The sequence below is a fragment of the Oncorhynchus mykiss genome, chromosome 13 (assembly GCF_057628025.1).
Source record: "Oncorhynchus mykiss isolate SJ-2025 chromosome 13, ASM5762802v1, whole genome shotgun sequence".
Classification (NCBI taxonomy): domain Eukaryota; kingdom Metazoa; phylum Chordata; class Actinopteri; order Salmoniformes; family Salmonidae; genus Oncorhynchus; species Oncorhynchus mykiss.
In genome coordinates, this window is record NC_143034.1 from 24954764 (window position 1) to 24974472 (window position 19709).

The 19709-nt window shown below is 42.5% G+C and overlaps 1 protein-coding gene across 1 annotated transcript in view; it reads right to left on the minus strand.

The window, feature by feature from the left end:
- Positions 1-2744: 2744 nt before the first annotated feature.
- The window catches only part of LOC110485784 (E3 ubiquitin-protein ligase NEURL1), a 60125-nt gene continuing 43160 nt past the window's right edge, over positions 2745-19709 (minus strand). The window contains exons 4-6 of the mRNA XM_021556950.3: positions 18075-18797; positions 8563-8742; positions 2745-6664 (exon numbers count right to left, since the gene is read on the minus strand). Coding sequence (XP_021412625.3) covers positions 6408-6664; positions 8563-8742; positions 18075-18797 — 1160 coding nt within the window. The 3' untranslated portion in view covers positions 2745-6407. The remainder of the gene's footprint in view (positions 6665-8562; positions 8743-18074; positions 18798-19709) is intronic.

A 19709-nucleotide genomic window follows, 5' to 3' on the forward strand; every position in this document is an offset into this window, starting at 1 on the left:
ATGATATCACTCAAGCCCTTGACGAAAAAACAGCAATGTGTCTCGCTTTTTATTGATCTCTCTAAGGCTTTTGATACAGTTGATACTAAAGCAGAGAGTGTCGCGCGTTAGTCTTTCGGTGCAAGCAGTTGCATGATTTGCTAACTACAGTTGAAGTCGGAAGTGTACGTACACCTTAGCCAAGTACATTTAAACTCTGTTTTTCACAATTCTTGACATTTAATCCTCGTATAAACTCCCTGTCTTAGGTCAGTTAGGATCACCAATTTATTTTAAGAATGTGAAATGTCAGAATAATAATAGAGAGAATGATTTATTTCAGCATTTATTTATTTCATCACATTCCCAGTGGGTCAGAAGTTTACATACACTCAATTAGTATTTGCTAGCATTGCCTTTAAATTTTTTAACTTGGGTCAAACATAACCTTCCACAAGCTTCACACAATACGCTGTATTGCTGAGTCAGGTTTGTAGGCCTCCTTGCTCGCAAAAGCTTTTTCAGTTCTGCCCACAAATTTTCAATTGGATTGAGGTCAGGGCTTTGTGATGGCCACTCCAATACCTTGACTTATTTGGCCTTAAGCCATTTTGCCACAACTTTGGAAGTATGCTCTTGGTCATTGTCCATTTGGAAGACTCATTTGCGACCAAGCTTTAACTTCCTGACTGAGGTCTTGAGATGTTGCTTCAATATATCTACATAATTTTCCTACCTATGCCATCTATTTTGTAAAGTGCACCAGTCTCTCCTGCAGCAAAGCACCCCCACAACATGATGCTGCCACCCCCGTGCTTCATGGTTGGAATGGTGTTCTTCGGCTTACAAGCCTTCCCCTCTTTCCTACAAACATAATGATGGTCATTATGGCCAAACAGTTGTATTTTTGTTTCATTAGACCAGAGGACATTTCTCCCAAAAATACGATCTTTGTCCCTATGTGCAGTTGCAAACCATAGTCTGGCTTTTTTATGGAGGTTTTGGAGCAGTGGCTACTTCCTTGCTGAGCGGCCTTTCAGGTTATGTCGATATAGGACAAATTTTACTGTGGATATAGATACTTTTGTATCTGTTTTCTCCAACAAGGTCATTTTACTGTGCTGTTGTTCTGGGATGGATTTGCACTTTTCGCACCAAAGTCCATTCATCTCTAGGAGACAGAACGCATCTCCTTCCTGGTATGACGGCTGCATGGTCCCATGGTGTATATACTTGTGTACTATTGTTTGTACAGATGAACGTGGTACATTCAGGCACTTGGAAATTGCTCCCAAGGATGAACTAGACTTGTGGAGGTCTACAGTTATTTTTCTGAGGTCTTGGCTGATTTCTTTGATTTTCCTATGATGTCAAGCAAAGAGGCACTGAGTTTGAAGGTAGGCCTAGAAATACATCCACAGGTACACCTCCAATTGTCTCAAATAATGGCAATTAGCCTATCAGAAGCTTCTAAAGCCATGACATAATTTTCTGGAATTTTCCAAGCTGTTTAAAGGCACAGTCAACTTAGTGTATGTAAACTTCTGACCTACTGGAATTGTGATACAGTGAATTATAAGTGAAATAGTCTGTCCGTAAACAATTGTTGAAAATATGACTTGTGTCATAAAACAAAGTAGATGTCCTAACCGACTTGCCAAAACTATAGTTTGCTAACAAGAAATTTGAATGTCGAGAGCCATGCGTCGTTACAGGCTTGTCTCATCGCTGCAACTCCCGTACGGACTCGGGAGAGGCGAAGGTCGAGAGCCATGCGTCGTTACAGGCTTGTCTCATCGCTGCAACTCCCGTACGGACTCGGGGGAGGCAACGGTCGATAGCCTGGACTCGAACCGAGAATCTCTAGTGGCACAGTTTTCTAAAGCAAGAAATTGACCTCTGAACCTTTCACCTATTACTACCTGTCAGGGCAATGAGATTGAGACTGTAATCTCATATAAATATCTTGGAATTTTAATTGATGACGGCCTCTCTTTTAAATTGTATATTCAACAATTTACAAACAAATTGAAACTGAAGTTGGGATTTTATTTGAGAAATAAGGCCTGTTTTTCTTTTGAAGCCAGTAGTAGACTAGTATCAGCTACATTTATGCCTATACTAGACTATGGGGATATTTTATATATGAATGCTTCCACACAGTGTTTGAGATCAATTGACACCCTTTACCATGGAGCATTGAGATTTTTTTAAACTGCAAAATCCTTACACACCACTGTATGTTATATACCAGGGTTGGCTGGCCTTCTCTAGTCAATTGTAGGCTCAGTCACTGGTATACTTTTATTTACAAAGCCATTTTGCGTTTACTACCATTTCAATTGGACATTTTTATTGTCCAGAAGGATGATTTGAGGCTGATTTCCTGACCTGTCAATGTTTTTAATTGTATGATTTTGTTATACTCTTGTGAATTCTATGTTTTTTTACTAGATTTACCTGTAGTTTGGCCAAGACGCTCTTGAAAAAGAGACTTCAAATCTCAATGAGCCCTTCCTGGTTAAATAAAGGTTAAATAAAAAAAATAAAAAAATACATTTACAGGATGAACTAAAAGGTATGGATATAATAAATAAGAATTTGTGATCAAGTGTATGTTATAGTTGGATATGTATGGGGGATAATCCAATCATATTAAGATGGATATTGGAGATGTGATAGACGATATAGAATTAGTTTGTAATCAAATGTATTTAATTTATGTTTATTCAAGTTTTATGAGAAAAGCAGGGACAGACACTTCCTTGAAACACGTCTGGAAAGTTTATTGACACAATCATCCGAATCACATTTAACAGAGCTCACAAACAGATCACTTGGAAACTAGTTTTCAAATAAAGACAGGTTTGCAAAGTATCTTAAACAATGGATGAGTCACAACATAGAACATATATTCTTCTATATCATAGAAAATAGGAGCAATCGTGTTTGACCTAGCCTATGTTACATTTCTATGTGTAGCGTTCTGATCGACCCCTGAACTCTGTCTAAATGATGGCCTAGGAGATTAAAAAATATATATTTTTCAGCTTGTCTTCTATTGGTCCCAAAGTTCACTAACTAGGACGGAGTGAACAAACAACTCAAACAACTAAAAGACAGAAAATAAAGTATATTTCCCAGGTGAAACCTGTCTAGTGATATCTGAAGAAGGGGTTTTCTAAAATGGAGGATAGTAGAAGAAGAAAGCAAACACCCAAGTACAGTAGGATCTGAGATCCAAACACTTCAATGGAAGATAGATACAATACCGGGTCGTCAAACAATCAGGAGAGATACCAAAAATATTTTGGGGGTAAATTGGTATCACACCGCACGCAACTGGTTGGTGTTATAGTTAGGGTCTTGAATTTTCCAGGTCACTAGTCCAGGAACAATTCTGGGCCCTAGTCATAGTATCTGTGTGGAGGGCTGAACTTTAAGCCACTGAGTACTGACATGAGTCAGACCACTTCAATTAATCCTGTATGTAACTCAATAAATACGATAGGCAGCAATGTAGGTGCCTTGTTGATTTTGCATGATATTTCACTTTTACCTTATTATAGGTTGTCAATGCCATTTATGACATGACCGTATGTCCAATGACCATTGTTTACATTAGTGGTTGTAGGTTCAATTCCTTGGATTAAGGGGCAGTAAAAACCTGTTACAAGCAAGAGTAAATGACGTGTGTTTAGCACAGACTTTTCAAATGACGAGGTGGATTAACACATTAATTTTTTATTGGGTTTCGGATTTCGTCGGACACTTAGTATCAGCACAATTTTTTTTTCTGCAATAGAATATGCCAGAGATTACCTATAGACTACCTATAGACCATTTAAAAAGTACAATCAGGATTCTTATAAAGTGACATTTAACATTGCCATACAACGACGGCCTTTAAGCTATATACTTGGTAAGGGCTATAAAAACAAACCTGGTTTGGACTCGAAAGGAGGCATAAACAACAATGTATAAATTACAAAATAATTCCGCGTCTGAATATTCAGGGTTTGTAAAATTATTAATCTGTGCTTATCTTGTACTCAAACACAACAAGGTGTTATGATTGTATACTGCAGGGAGTCCCAGGTATTGGTGGAAGGTACAAGATAATATCGTTCCTGGCTCTAGGATACACCGTAGAAGTAGAAATAGCTGATTATTTCATCGTTTCAAATCAACCAGAAAACAAACATTACAATCATGACTATCAATCAACAACAAAAAAGCTGACAAAATATGTTTTTCTCTCTCGATACTACCAACCACACCAATAAAACGATTTGCCTTATTTTAAAACATAAATTAACATTCAAAATGTGAATTAACACTTCAAGCAGTAGCGTATAATGTCATAAAAACACAAAGTTCTGTTTGTGAGTGTAAAGAGGACGTGTACGAAACATCTGTCAGTATTTTCCCCGAACACAAGGAACTGGCAAATACCGTCGCAGCATTACATTCCAGATTCAATTGTCGATTATCTATTAATTACACCCAGATTCAAGATAAACGTGTTAAAGAAACTGCGTTTTCAGCTCCCGGCAGAAAGCTATGGCATACAGCTCCAGGACACACAAGCGTGATGGGAATTTCAATGGGATATATGACACATACTGATCAAAAAGGGGAAAATTCTTACTTTTACAAAATCACATTTTCAGGTAGTCTTGCATTGATGTGATAATTCGACTTAAGTGGACATTTTGATTCTCCCCAAAGTGATAAAAGTCATTTGGGGTAAGTGACAACACGTGTAACCAACTGTCTATCAACTTGTAACATTGAGGAACTCCCATCTACCTCTCATAACCCTACATGAATGTGTGCAACTGTGAAGGGTATTTGTTGCTGGTTGAAGCACTATGCAGATGTTAGAATAGTACCGTGATAGGGTTTAGGGTTGTGTACATATTACTGACTGTATGTGATGCAAATGACCACTGACCAGTAAGTATTTTGAGTTATAAAAATAAGTTGGGGTCAATTCAGTTTTGTTTCATGTGCTTCTTATCCTCTGAGTTTATCCTCTGAAGTCCTGATTCGGAAAGCTTTTCTTCGGACACACAACATCGTATTTGGTATTTTAGTAAGGGGTCTTGGTGAAAAATATGAATAGAAACAAGGTATTATTTATCACACATCCGCATGTAACAAATGAACTGTTCATAAAATAAGGCAGGGGGCTGTGTCACGGATCGACGGTGGACGGTATTCCATGGCAACAATCACAGTGCATTGGGCTGGCGTTTGCGTAAACTGTCACCATTTTGGGGCGTTAAACAGCTGGACCTGAGGAACACCCAATAAATGTACTTTCACTTCCTGCTTCCAAGTCACATGATGTGGGTACAAATTCTGGGATTGGATTGGGAGCTGAGGCTGCCAGTGACATTGTCTTGATGGTTGTTTAAATGTATTGTGTAAAATAATCTGTTTCTTCTCCTTTCTAGATGGGGCATTTCCGAGAGCGCAGTACTGACTTCAGTGCAACATACGACACTGCAGAGCAAGCAGATAGCGAGCTAGCGCAACAGGACAGCTACCACCAATGAATGTGCTATAGAACTACCACACAAATACATTTGGTTGAGACTATATGACTTACTATATAGGAGCAAGAGGTGATACATCCCTCCTTCACACGTCATATACTGTACTTCACAACTTTATACAACTGCAGTCATCTTCCTATTGATGAATCCTATGACTACTACAGAAATGCATCCCTTTCCGGTCACAACCCTTGAGCAACAAATAAGTCCTCTCTTTTCCTCTGCAGTTTGCCTAAGTAACACACAGACAGAAGTTGTGTCATACTGAGACGTTATGTTAATAAAGAACTATCTGTAGACAAGGGCGGCTATTTTCCTGTTGTTTTGTTTTTCACAGACAAAGTTGAGTCAAGTTAAGAGGCAAATGTTGGAAGTTAACATAGATAGTTCACCTCAAGACCAAAAACGTTGAATTGAAACCACCTCGTTTGCTCCCATGCAAATGAGCAAACTCGTGGCAGTCGTCTGGAAGTGGCTTCTCTTTCCTCAAAGTTTGAAACTTCCTGAATCCTTGGAGAGAGCAAGAAGAATGAAAACTTCTAGTTGAGAGAGGAAGCTCTCGCCGCGGTTGCAAACCCCCCGCCACTTCAAAAGCCATCACACACTGCATCAGAGAGGGAAAGTGGAAATGTAAGAGACCTTTGCAGTGCAGGTCTACTAACTGTACCAGCCAACAAAAAATGGGTTTTTGAAACAAAAATCAAGATTCTTCCTCAATATCCATCACACAAATGTACCAGAGCGAACTGTCCATTGTCCATTACCCTGATCTTAAAAGTTTGTCTTTCCCCAACGTCTTCCTCCTCTCCCCATTAACTTATGCCTGTGGCCCTCAGTTACGAGGCCCTTAGCTTCAAAGGCCCCCTACGTGCTACGGTAGGTCTTAATGATGTCTTTGATTTGTCTCCTGCAGATGGGGCAGCAGGCGTTGGACATCTTCTTGAGTTTGACGCCGCAGGTGTAGCAGAGACACATGTGACCGCAGGCGTAGATGACCGTGTCCACGTGGTTCTCGTAGCAGATGGAACACTCATCTCCAGTCGGCCACCCGGGCCCTCTCCCGCTGCCTGATGGGAAGGTGGGTGACTTGGGGAGGCTGACGGGCGAGCTGGGGGTCGTTCCTGTTAGGGGGGAGGTAGTGATGGAGGGAGGGAAGGAGGGAGAGGGAGAAAGAGAGAATCATTCTGCATGTACACTACAGGTCAAAAGTTTTAGAACACCAACTCATTCAATGGTCTTTCTTTATTTTTACTATTTTCTACATTGTAGAACAATGAAGACATCAAAACTATATCATGTAGTGACCAAAAAAGTGTTAAACAAATCAAAATATACGTATTCAAATTGCCACCCTTTGCCTTGATGAGTGCTTTGCACACTCTTGGCATTCTCTCAACCAGCTTCACCTGGAATGATTTTCCAACAGTCTTGAAGGAGTTCAACTGAGCACTTGTTGGCTGCTGAGCACTTGTTGGCTGCTTTTCCTTCACTCTACGGTCCGACTCATCCCAAACCATCTCAATCTGTTTGAGGTCGGGGGATTGTGAAGGCAAGGTCATCTTATGCAGCACTCCATCACTCTCCTTCTTGGTAAAATAGCCCTTACACAGCCTGGAGGTGAGGTGGGTCATTGTCCTGCTGAAAAATTATTTATAGTCCCAATAAGCCCAAACCACATGGGATGGGGTATCGCTGCAGTATTGCTGTAGTAGCCATGCTGGTTGTGTGCCTTGAATTCTAAATAAATCACAGACAGTGTCATCAGCAAAGCACCCCCACAACATAAGACCTCCTCCATGCTCTATGGTGGGAAATACACATATGGAGATAATCCGTTCACCTATTCTGCGTCTCACAAAAACACGGCGGTTGGAACTAAAAATCTTCAAATTGGACTCCAGACCAAAGGACAAATTTCCACCGGTGTAATGTCCATTGCTCGTGTTTCTTAGCCCAAGAAAGTCTCTTGTTCTTATTGGTGTCCTTTAGTAGTGGTTTCTTTGCAGCAATTCGACCATGAAGACCTGATTCACACAGTCTCCTCTGAACAGTTGATGTTGAGATGTGTCTGTTACTTGAAGTCTGCAAAGCATTTATTTGTCTGCAATTTCTGAGGCTGGTAACTCTAATGAACTTATCCTCTGCAGCAAAGATAATGCTGGGTCTTCCATTCCTGTGGCGGTCCCCATGAGCTTGATGGTTTTTGCGACTGCCCTTGAAGAAACTGAGTTCTAAGTTCTTGAAATGTTCCATATTGACTGACCTTCAGGTCTTAAAGTAACGATGGATCGTTTCTATTTGCTTATTCTTGCCATAATATGGACTTGGTCTTTTACAAAATAGGGCTATCTTCTGTAAACCATCCCTACCTTGTCACAACACCACTGATTGCCTCAAACGTATTAAGAAGGAAAGACATTACACAAATTCACTTTGAAGAAGGCACACCTGTTAATTGAAATGCATTCCATGTGACTACCTCATGAAGCTGGTTGAGAGAATGCCAAGAGTGTGCAAAGCTGTCACCAAGGCAAAGGGTGGCTATTTGAAGAATCTCAAAAATAAAATATATTTTGATAGGTTTAACACTTTTTTGGCTACTACACAATTCCATGTGTTATTTCATAGTTTTGATATCTTCACTATTATTCTACAATGTAGAAAATAGTAAAAAATATGAAAAATCTTTGACTGAGGAGTTGTTCTAAAATTTTTGACCAGTAGTGTATGTACTGATGTAATGGATCTAATCTACAGTGTTGATCAATACATTCTTTACAATAAATACAGTACAAACCCATTTTACCACTGTTGTTCTACTATGAAGGCAGCCTCACATTATGTAACTACAACAGTAGACGAGACATTGTGTCCTCCCGCTGCACAGCACGAGAAGCAATCTACCGAACAGACTCACCACCCAGGACATCTGCTACCTAGTGTCCCCCTCTCTCCTCTCTTAACCCCCTGCAGTGGGTTTGATCGTTTGATTAATAGAGTGGCTCTGAAAGGTACAGACCTCCCGCAGAGCCACCACAGTAGGCCGCGGAGCTGGGGCCTCCCAGGCCTCCGTTAAGGACAGGGTCGGAGCTTCCACTACCCAGGGCCAGGGCTAGGGCGCTGGGGGTGTGGGGGGAGGAGGAGGGAGAGCTGGGGTTGGAGGGAGGCCGCGCCGGCTGGTCCCCGAGATGTGTGGAACCTGGAGCCAGAGAACAGACAGAGAGAAAAGAGATGGTTATGAAAGCATATAGAGTTCAAATATAGGCACCCCAACTATAGGCACCTCAAATATAGGCACCTCAAATATAGGCACCTCAAATATAGTCACCTCAACTATAGGCACCTCAAATATAGTCACCTCAATTATAGGCACCTCAAATATAGCCACCTCAAATATAGCCACCTCAACTATAGGCACCTCAACTATAGGCACCTCAAATATAGCCACCTCAACTATAGGCACCTCAACTATAGGCACCTCAATTATAGGCACCTCAACTATAGCCACCTCTAATATAGCCACCTCAAATATAGGCACCTCAACTATAGGCACCTCAACTATAGGCACCTCAACTATAGGCACCTCAATTATAGGCACCTCAACTATTGCCACCTCTAATATAGCCATCTAAATTATAAGCACCTCAAATATAGGCACCTCTATTACTGTAAGTGGACTATCCAGTAGGTTCTACATTGAAGAATGATCCTATATCATAAAGAACCGAGAAATATAAAGATTATTATTACTAATTTTTTTATTCATTTAAAAATAATCTCTGGTAATATTATATATATATATATATATATATATATATATATATATATATATATATATATATATATATATATATTTATATATATATATATATATATATCTATATATATATATATATAATATTATCAGAGATTATTTTGTACTGTATATATATATTCCCCTTTCTCTAATCACCATTACAATATATTTTATTGGTGTCGTTCTCTCACCTGGTTTTAGCAACAGTGGCCTTGTTCATTCATGCTAATAAAGCTTATTTGCATGGGCCTACAAAGATCAGAGGGGGTTTTCTCTAAGTGTGCTATACAGTAGACAGATGAATGATCGTATGATCAAGTGAATGGCTTTTCAATAACTTTTGGGGATTACTAGCGTGAAGTTTAGGGAGATATGTGAGGGGTTTGTCACGTTCCACTTTTTATTTTACATCCCCTGTTTCTGTGGTGAAGGCAGGGTAACAAATGTCCACGTTTAAGAAGCACATATTAGGATGCCAGTGATGCCTGAGGTGAGGGGTCATGTTTCAGAGACCCCAGCCCCAGTGTGATTAACATGACATATTGGGTTCCAAAGTCACGGACATGGAGACATTACGTAAGTCGGAACGCGACCCTGGCTGCCACAGACATACAGTACATGCCTGTACATGGATGAAGAGGATACGTCAGACATACAGTACATGCCTGTACATGGATGAAGAGGATACGTCAGACATACAGTACATGCCTGTACATGGATGAAGAGGATACGTCAGACATACAGTACATGCCTGTACATGGATGAAGAGGATACGTCAGACATACAGTACATGCCTGTACATGGATGAAGAGGATACGTCAGACATACAGTACATGCCTGTACATGGATGAAGAGGATACGTCAGACATACAGTACATGCCTGTACATCGATGAAGAGGATACGTCAGAGAAATTATGTTTGTATCTGAGGACCAAGTGGTTCCTTAACATTGGTTTGACGGTTGGTTAGTTAAATGGTTGCTAGTGATTGAGTAGTAATAATTTATATAGACTGAGCAAGATTGAGTATCGCTATTGATTTTTTAAAAGTGGGATCACCTAATCAAAAGTGATACTACACCAAAAAAAAACGTAATTTATTTCTAGACTGTATTTATGTAGACATATTTATGTAGACATATTTATGTAGACATATTTATGTAGACATATTTATGTAGACATATTTATGTAGACATATTGTATGCATCCAGGCATTGTTAGTCTTGCGCTGACCCGCAGGAGTTGTAATATGAGACCAATTGTTTTATTTCTGGTTTAAGTAGGCACTAACAGAATGACTATTTAGTGTTTAGTAAATTACTATGACAATTGTCTGTCTTGTTGGGTGTCATAATTAAAAAAGAAAAATGATTAAAAGCTTTGCAAATTCGCTAGGAACAATGGAAATGGCTATCGTCACCATTCGGCCCGAAAGCCACACCATCCAAAAACAGGGACATCATCAGCAACAACAGCAACAAACAAGCCACAATGAACTACAATGAACCCTTGAACATTTCAATAACGTGTTATTTTAAGACACGAGGGATGAGAGGAGGAATCGTTCATCAAAGCCTATGGGGACTGTGGTAACTGGGAAGGAGCTCCATGGTCTTTCTCAGCGCGCTATGTCTGTTTTTCTGGATGGCATGACGGAAGAATGTGAAAAATGAGTCGTCTGGTGTGTGGCCCGTGGTCTATCATTAAGACTGCCGTCAGCTGACAACATGGCGACCGGCCACCGTTTCTGGCATCTCTCTGGGAGCGATTGATCTATGGCCAGATCCAAAATGGCTGCCCAATTGCGGTCTTTCTATGCTCACGAACACTGGAGAGGCTGTCGACTAGGCCAGTGGTTCCCAAACTTTTTCGCTTACTGTACCACCAACTCAATTTACCCACTCGTGCATTTTATCAGTCGGCCTATGGTCTCATGAGTCTTCACAAGTACACCGTGTGGATAGGCCAAGTACCCCCAAGGGTTCTATTTACCCCTGGTTGGGAACCACTGGACTAGGTGGCCATTTTGGTTCTGCGATAATGCTAACATAATGCCTTAGGACCCATGTTGGGTGTAATACTGATCTCTGTTACCTGATGACTGACTGACATGGTGCATTACGTCATGTGGTAGGCTGCACTGTACAAGTCTTGTGGAGTCTTTGAGGTTTTCTAAATGGGGCTGCATGTGCTGGTATAGTTGGAGAGGAGGGTTAAGACCTGGGCTGTTTGTGTAGAGGGTTGCTCTGGTGCCCCTAGGCTCTTGGTGCCTCAGTGTGTGTGTGTGTATATATCTAAGTGTGTGTGTGTGTGTGTGTTTGTGCGGTGTGTTTTTAGATGGTCATTTGTAGAATGTCTATGTATAACGCACACTCCCATAACTACCCTTAGTTCGTACGGACACACCCTTATCCTCCTTATAAACTACCACTAGAACTACTATTCAGAGTCCCCCTACGATCACATTACTACTACGCTGACAGGTCCCCCTGTGGACTCTAACCCAGAGGTGTGGTGCTGGTGCCGAGCCTCTCGCTGTCCTCCATCTCTCCCATTTTAATCCCCTATCTGGCTTGTCCTCAGCAGCTGACCTAGGATCAGTGGAGCCCGGCCCTGATCCTCCTGTTCACTCCCAGATTAATTTAGAGAGGGACTGTGGACAGCTGTGGCAGCTCACTCCCCGCCTCCCAAATGGCACCCTATTCCCTATGTGGTGCACTACTTTTGACTGCACTACTTTTGACCAGAGCTCTATGGGCCCTAGTAAAAAGTTGTGCACTATATAGGGAATAGGGTGCCATTTGTGACACAGGAGGTTTATTAAGAAGAGTATGTTTGTCCAGATCCTCTAAAGCAGTCTGCTATGGGAGGATTCTGAGGAATGTGGGCTATGTGACACTGAGACTGGGACATACTTTGACTCTACAACACTGGGTCACACACTGTCGCAGCACCTTGATGGGGTTGTGGCTTCAAAATGGCCGTTTGGCCCTACAGCCATGGTTGTGACTGAGGATGTCCTTAGTTGTCATATAGTGAGTGACCTTAGGTCATCATAGTCTCTACGTCTTTGAAGAGGAGTGTGGGATATCCTTCTAGGGATCTGTTCAGTGGTAGACTGATGAATGGGAGGAGGGGAAGATGGGAGGAGGAAAAGAGGAGACTGGGGTTGTAAAGTGGTTGCTTATCTTTCTACACCCATTGAGCTTTCTGAAACACGATATCCAAAGAAACTTTAAGAGCTTTGAGAGGTTTGGCGACCGTATATGGGTGGTCTTTAAGTTTGTTGCCAGGACCATTTTCTACATTTAGGCTCTCAATGGTAATTTGTCAAATCTATATATAGGATAGTATATACTGTATATATAGTTAAAGCTGCAATATGTCACTTTTTGGGCGACCTGACCAAATTCACACAGAAATGTGAGTTATAGATCTGTCATTCTCATTGAAAACAAGCAGTAGATCAGATGTGGTAGACAAGTTCTATGTGCAATATTTCTATGCTTCCTGTGCTTTGTTTTATTTTTTGTGTCTATTACTCACACCAGTTTCAATCAGCTGAAAACACAATATTTTTGTTTATGGAAACAATATTTCACAGCGGTTTAAATGGTACAATGATTCTCTACACTGTACATACTTGCAGGCATGTGGAGAGTGTGTGTGAGAGACAGGATATTATCTGGCCCGACATGAAGTCAGTGATTTTATCAGTGCTCTGGTGCTGGAAAATGTTTTGTGTTTATTGCCCTGACATCTTAACATCCAGGTGTTTATAGCCCTGACATCTTAACATCCAGGTGTTTATAGCCCTGACATCTTAACATCCAGGTGTTTATAGCCCTGACATCTTAACATCCAGGTGTTTATAGCCCTGACATCTTAACATCCAGGTGTTTATAGCCCTGACATCTTAACATCCAGGTGTTTATAGCCCTGACATCTTAACATCCAGGTGTTTATAGCCCTGACATCTTAACATCCAGGTGTTTATAGCCCTGACATCTTAACATCCAGGTGTTTATAGCCCTGACATCTTAACATCCAGGTGTTTATAGCCCTGACATCTTAACATCCAGGTGTTTATAGCCCTGACATCTTAACAAGCAGGTGTTTATAGCCCTGACATTTTAACATCCAGGTGTTTATAGCCCTGACATCTTAACATCCAGGTGTTTATAGCCCTGACATCTTAACATCCAGGTGTTTATAGCCCTGACATCTTAACATCCAGGTGTTTATAGCCCTGACATTTTAACATCCAGGTGTTTATAGCCCTGACATCTTAACATCCAGGTGTTTATAGCCCTGACATCTTAACATCCAGGTGTTTATAGCCCTGACATCTTAACATCCAGGTGTTTATAGCCCTGACATTTTAACATACAGGTGTTTATAGCCCTGACATCTTAACATCCAGGTGTTTATAGCCTTGACATCTTAACATCCCTGCTATCAGATGTTGGTATCTGTAGGGCGGTGTGTGTGTATATGTGTGTGTGTATGTGTACATTAAGGCCCCTTTCATAATATTGAGTTGTACCCCCCCTTTGCCGTCAGAACAGCCTCAATTCGTCGGGGCATGGACTCTACAAGGTGTTGAGAGCATTCCACAGGGATGCTGACCCATGTTGACTCCAATGCTTCCCACAGTTGTGTCAAGTTGGCTGGATGTCCTTTGGGTGGTAGACCATTCTTGATACACACAGAAAACGGTTGAGTGTGAAAACCTCAGCTGCATTGCAGTTCTTGACACAAACCGGTGCGCCTGGCACCTACCACCATACTCCGTTCAAAGGAACTGAAATATTTTGTCTTTCCCATTCACCCTACATACACAATCACATAAACAATCCATGTCTCAATTGTCTCAAGGCTTGAAAAAGATGATTTAATCTGTCTCCTCCTCTTCCTCTACACTGGATTTAACAAGTGACATCAATAAGGGATCATAGCTTTCACCTTGATTAACCTGGTCAGTCTATGTCATGGAAAGAGCATGTGTCCTTAATATTTTGTAGACTCTGTGTGTGTGTGTGTGTGTGTGTGTGTGTGTGTGTGTGTGTGTGTGTGTGTGTGTGTGTGTGTGTTTGTGTGTGTGTGTGTGTGTGTGTGTGTGTGTGTGTGTGTGTGTGTGTGTGTGTGTGTAGGTGTAGAGGCTAGAGAGATCATGTTCACTGTAAGCACAGACCGCGCTGGATGATACTAACTCACGTCATATGCTGCCCTTTATCGCTCATTAAAGTCCAGTGGTGAGTGTGAGTGTGAGTGTGTGTGTGTGTGTGTGTGTGTGTGTAACTGCTAGGGAAGAGAAGGACATCAGAGTCACTAGACACAGAGAGTGAGAGAGGGAGAGAGGGGGAGAGAGAGAGAGAGAGAGAGGTAGAGAGAGAGAGAGAGCGACGTCAGGAAATGTGAATAAACGGCCAACCATGCCAGACCCAAGGATGTTTCAATGTTTCAGTCTGAAGGAGGGAGAAAAAAACGAGGGAGAAAGAAAGAAAGAAAGAAAGAAAGAAAGAAAGAAAGAAAGAAAGAAAGAAAGAAAGAAAGAAAGAAAGAAAGAAAGAAAGAAAGAAAGAGAGAATTACAGTGGCTGGAGTAGCTGTGGGTGCCGGGCGAGACTGTTCACTTGAGCGTGAACGAGCTGACATTCTAATGGAATCTATAATGTATGGGGAGAGTGTCAGAGTAATAGTGTCCTATTTCTCTACTGCTGTTCTCTCCCTCCCTCTAACATCTCCTCCACTATCACACCATCATTCTCCCCATTTACAGATGTAGGACCTTCATTTGATCCCTCTTTTTGCAGGACAGCTTTCCTGCAATGCAGGACATTTAAAACGTGTAGTGTTGATTATAATCAACATTGATTATAATCCACATAATAATTCACATTCATTTGTTCTTTCATTTGCTTATCCAATCATCCATTCACTCATTTATTCATTACTCTTAATCATTCATTCGTGAACTGTTCAATCATTAATGAATTCATTCATTAGTTTGTTCATTCATTCTCTCTGAATATCAAATTGTTGCTTCTTAGTGGGCATGCTAGCTAGGAGCCCTAATACTTGACCTTCGGTGTTCACTCACCCTACCAAGGGCACTCCCCCACTAGGGGAGCTCAGGAATTAGTGAACCTCATGTCAGTGCACAACACACACAGCTTAAGCCAGTTTAAAGGAGCACTCCCAAATGTAAACGCTGCCCCACAGGACACATTCAGGTAAACCTGAAAGCCTATAAAAACACATTCAGACCTGCCGTCACATAAACAGGTAAGACACTTCCTAAGGTTGAACAATTGGAACATAAAGGTGATTTACTATCTATCAGGGTCAAAAGGAATTCCTAGATTTGTTCGGATGAATGATTGTAGTGCAGAGTCTCTAGAACGGCCGCTTCATGTTGCCGTAAACTCCTCGTAAGGTGATCCGTCCTAAAAGAAACTCAGCAGTATTCAGGCAGTTCTGTTGTCAGCAAGAGAACTTCCTTGAACTCATTGAAAAAAACGGAAGAAGTAGCCGTGGGGCTCTAGCCAAATGTTTTTAAAAGCACGTGTGATGTACTAGTACAATAGACAATCAGAACAAACCACAACACCATAACCATCTCCCTATGCAGCTACCAAGTTCCTAGTAAAAAAAAAGCACGGTGAGAAGACCCATAGGGGTGCATTTCCTGTGCAGTTTTCATGTAGGCCCATAGTATTGACCGTTGGCTTAGTGCCACTGCGGTTGCCCGATCTATCAATACCCCAGAGCCACACTCCAGCCTCAGAAAGTGTGTGGTGTGCGCTGCAGCCCTAAGTGTAATGTATTGATGTGGCTTTCATTGATCGCGCTGTCAGCCACCTCCCTGTGTGTCTCCAGAGTGCCTAAAGGAGCAGACCAGATCCAAAATGGCGGCTGTGTAATGTAATATAATGAGAACAGTTCTAACAGGGCGGCATGAGGGCATGTCGATGCCTTGCTAACTGCTGTGACCTCCATGGCTGCATGGAGAATAAGCGTGTTAGCATGAGGGCAATTTACAGGTGGGCAAACAAGCAGCACTTAATGAAAATACCATGTTAGCATTATATATCAGCACTGTAAGGTGTAGTTTCTGTAACTCTCTCTCTCTCTCTCTCTCTCTCCCTCTCCCTCCCTCCCTCCCTCCTTTACTTCACTGAGAGGATAGAGGGATATATTTAGCCGGCGCTTGATTCGTTCTGAGAAGCAAAACAATGATGACACGTTGATGAGGTTGTGCCTGATTTGGTTGTGCGGCTTCGTAATTGGACTGTTAAAATAAGACAGGCCATCAACCTTCCCAGTCCTTCTACATGATACACCTAACAAAGATGTGTCATTTTTTAATTTCCGCTTGTCCAATCTCCGGAAACGCTCTGCCAAATTTTAATTTGCATGTAATTATGGCTCAATAAAAAAAGCCATTATGTCATAGAAGGATATAGGAGTGAACATTCGCTGTTCTTTAGTTTTGACCGTTTGTCTGCCCTTTTCACAGACTGTGTAAAGAGGGACCTTGTGCACCAGTTGGCTTGATAGGGGGCCTACAGATGTAGGATCTACATTTGATCACCCTGTTGCGGGAGGTTTGAGTTTTAAAAAGGCTTCTGAATTTTTTAATTTCCACTTTGAGATTTCACACTAGATTTTCTTCGTATAACCCACATAATAATGCACATTTACTGTTGCTGCAGGTTGATTTTCCTCCGTAGCAAACTCGCTCAAACTAAGATCCTACATCTGTAAGTCCAAAAAATATAAAGAGCGCAGCAATTCACCTCTCCAAACAGTCTAAAAGCACAGTTGTAGCTACTTTATTCACACCTGCCTGCCACGGCAGAAATACATTATGTTTGGCATATTGCAAATGAAGCGGACGGCCTCCCGCTCACCCACACATCTTTCCCACTTCATGTTCATTATCTGTATTTAGAGTGTGTAATCAAGCATGGGGGCTCTCTATTACTGCTGAGAGGTAGCGTGTGTCCCGTAGTGAAGACACGTTTCCCCCGCTGTGAGTAGGTCGCAAGCACATACACACACATGCAAACACACACACACACATACACACCATACAGACAGGAGAAGACGTGTTGTGGCCGCTAGGTTGCAGGGTCTGGCTCCCACACTCCTCCTTTCACTTGTTCCCTCTCTTCCTGTTATTATCGTGGCAGGTCGTGAGACAGCGTCGACTTTGCTCTCCATCTATACCTTCCGAAGTGCATTTGGATCTGACTTCCTGTGTCAAGACGCTGTATTGAAGCACATGACATAAGTGTACACCTCTGAGCTCTGTGATGCGGGTGGGGCCCTAAATCCCTGGCTTACGATCGATCATGAACGGATAAATGAAAAAGTTTATACCGTTGTATACCATGTCAGATTCAACCCTCCTAGGGCCTGTAGTACTGTAGACACTGTAGTATTAAAGGCCAGGACCTGACCATGTGACCCGATCAGGAAAAGTCCCCTAGCCCCTACAGTCCATAACTAGGGCCTGGAGTTTTCCCTAGTCAGGTAACATAAATAGGCAAAACTCCTGGCCCCACACAGAGCATACAAGTAATAGTAGAGAGAAGTACTCTAAGTACACGTAACTGCCAAATTAAAGGAAACACGTGCGGTGGCCCAGCGGCCTATTAAAACAGATTAGGTTAGTGTTTCCTTTATTTTGGCAGTTACCTGTATAACATAACAGTCATTCTGACTTACCCAGTATCCTGAGTTGAGTGACGGCTCCGTGCAGACCAAAGAACATCCACAGGGGCCGGGAGTTGTCCACACAAACTTGCATCCCTGCGTTGGTGCCATTGTGGCTCAAGATCACCTCCCCTTCCTGGTTGACCAGGAAGCCCAGTATATCACTGCTCTGGAGCAGCGTGGGCACTCGGCACACGGCCCAGAATTCCTTGCGGTCGACTAACGCCTCCGGGTTGTAGGGCAGGTCGCTAGGGCGCAGCACAGCGGGGTCGCATGATGTCACGCCATAGGACAGCGATCCCGACCTAGCCGGGCTCGACTTGGTCACCTTGATGAACACGGTCTCGCCGGTACGCAGTGGCCGGTCAGTGAAGACGAGCGTTCGCTCCTCTCTGGCGTGCTCGGATCTCGCCACCGTCTGCTCGTCGAGCGTCTTGATGTGGGCACCGCGGAGGGCGTGGAAATGGAGGTCGCTTTCGAGGGAGTGTGGGAGGACAGAGGACTGCTGGGTGTTGAGGGAGTTCTGGGGGATGGGGCAGGAGGCGGAGGGAGGGGCCAGGTGGAGATGGGCGTGGTTATGTGAGTGGGCTGGGCCAGAGCCGTCCACTTGCTGCAGGTTGAGGTCACAGAGGCTGACAGAGAGGCGGGATTCATCTGCCTCGCGGCGGAGAGAAGAGGAGCGTACGGTGGTGAAGGAGCGGGGACGGAGGAAGTCGGGAGGGACCATCTCACTCTCTGGAAGAAAAGAAGAAGGGAGAGACAGAGGGAGAGCGAGGGAGAGAGAGAGAGAGAGCGAGAGAGGCAATTTTAGTTTCTATAATCATTGTAAATTGTGTTGAAATATAAAGAGAAAGAGAGGCCATTATATCTAAGAAAGAGACGAAGAGATAAAATGAGGGATAGTCAACTAATAATAATACTGCAGTGTTGCAGTGTTGTCATTTGTTAGTGTTAGAATTATTTGACAGTTTATATATAGCCGTTTCTGTCGCAATGTATTGTTTTGCCAACCTTGGAATATTCCTTGAATAGAAAAAAGAGAGAAACAGAGAGGAACAGAGAGAGAATTAAAGGAAGAGAGACAAGCCAAGCACTAAAGAAAAGGCCGAAATTGGCTGATGTTACAAACTAGTACGAGATGTAGGATATTGCTAATTAGCTGGTACAGCAGCAGAGGAAAGTGTCATTTAGCTTGTTTAAAGATGTAGAAATTAATTTGAAAAAAAAAACTACAGATTTGGTTGAGTGCTTTAATATCAGTAGGGAGCAGAATCAGCTCATTTCACACGAGGAGGACAAAGTGCTTAATTAACCAGCCTTGGATGATACCAAGAAAGGAATTAGTGTTTGTGAGACCGTGTGTGTGTATGTGTGTGTCTGTGTGTGTGTGGAGCTCCCTGCTTCTGCATTCCCAGCAGTCCATAGTACAGTATCATCCCTCTACAGTGAGCCATTTATATCTGCCAACACATGTCCCCCTTCACACAGTAGGGTGGGTAGTAGTGGCACACGCACGCACGCACACACGCACACGCACACTCACACACACACTCACACACACACACACACACACACACACACACACACACACACACACACACACACACACACACACACACACACACACACACACACACACACACACAC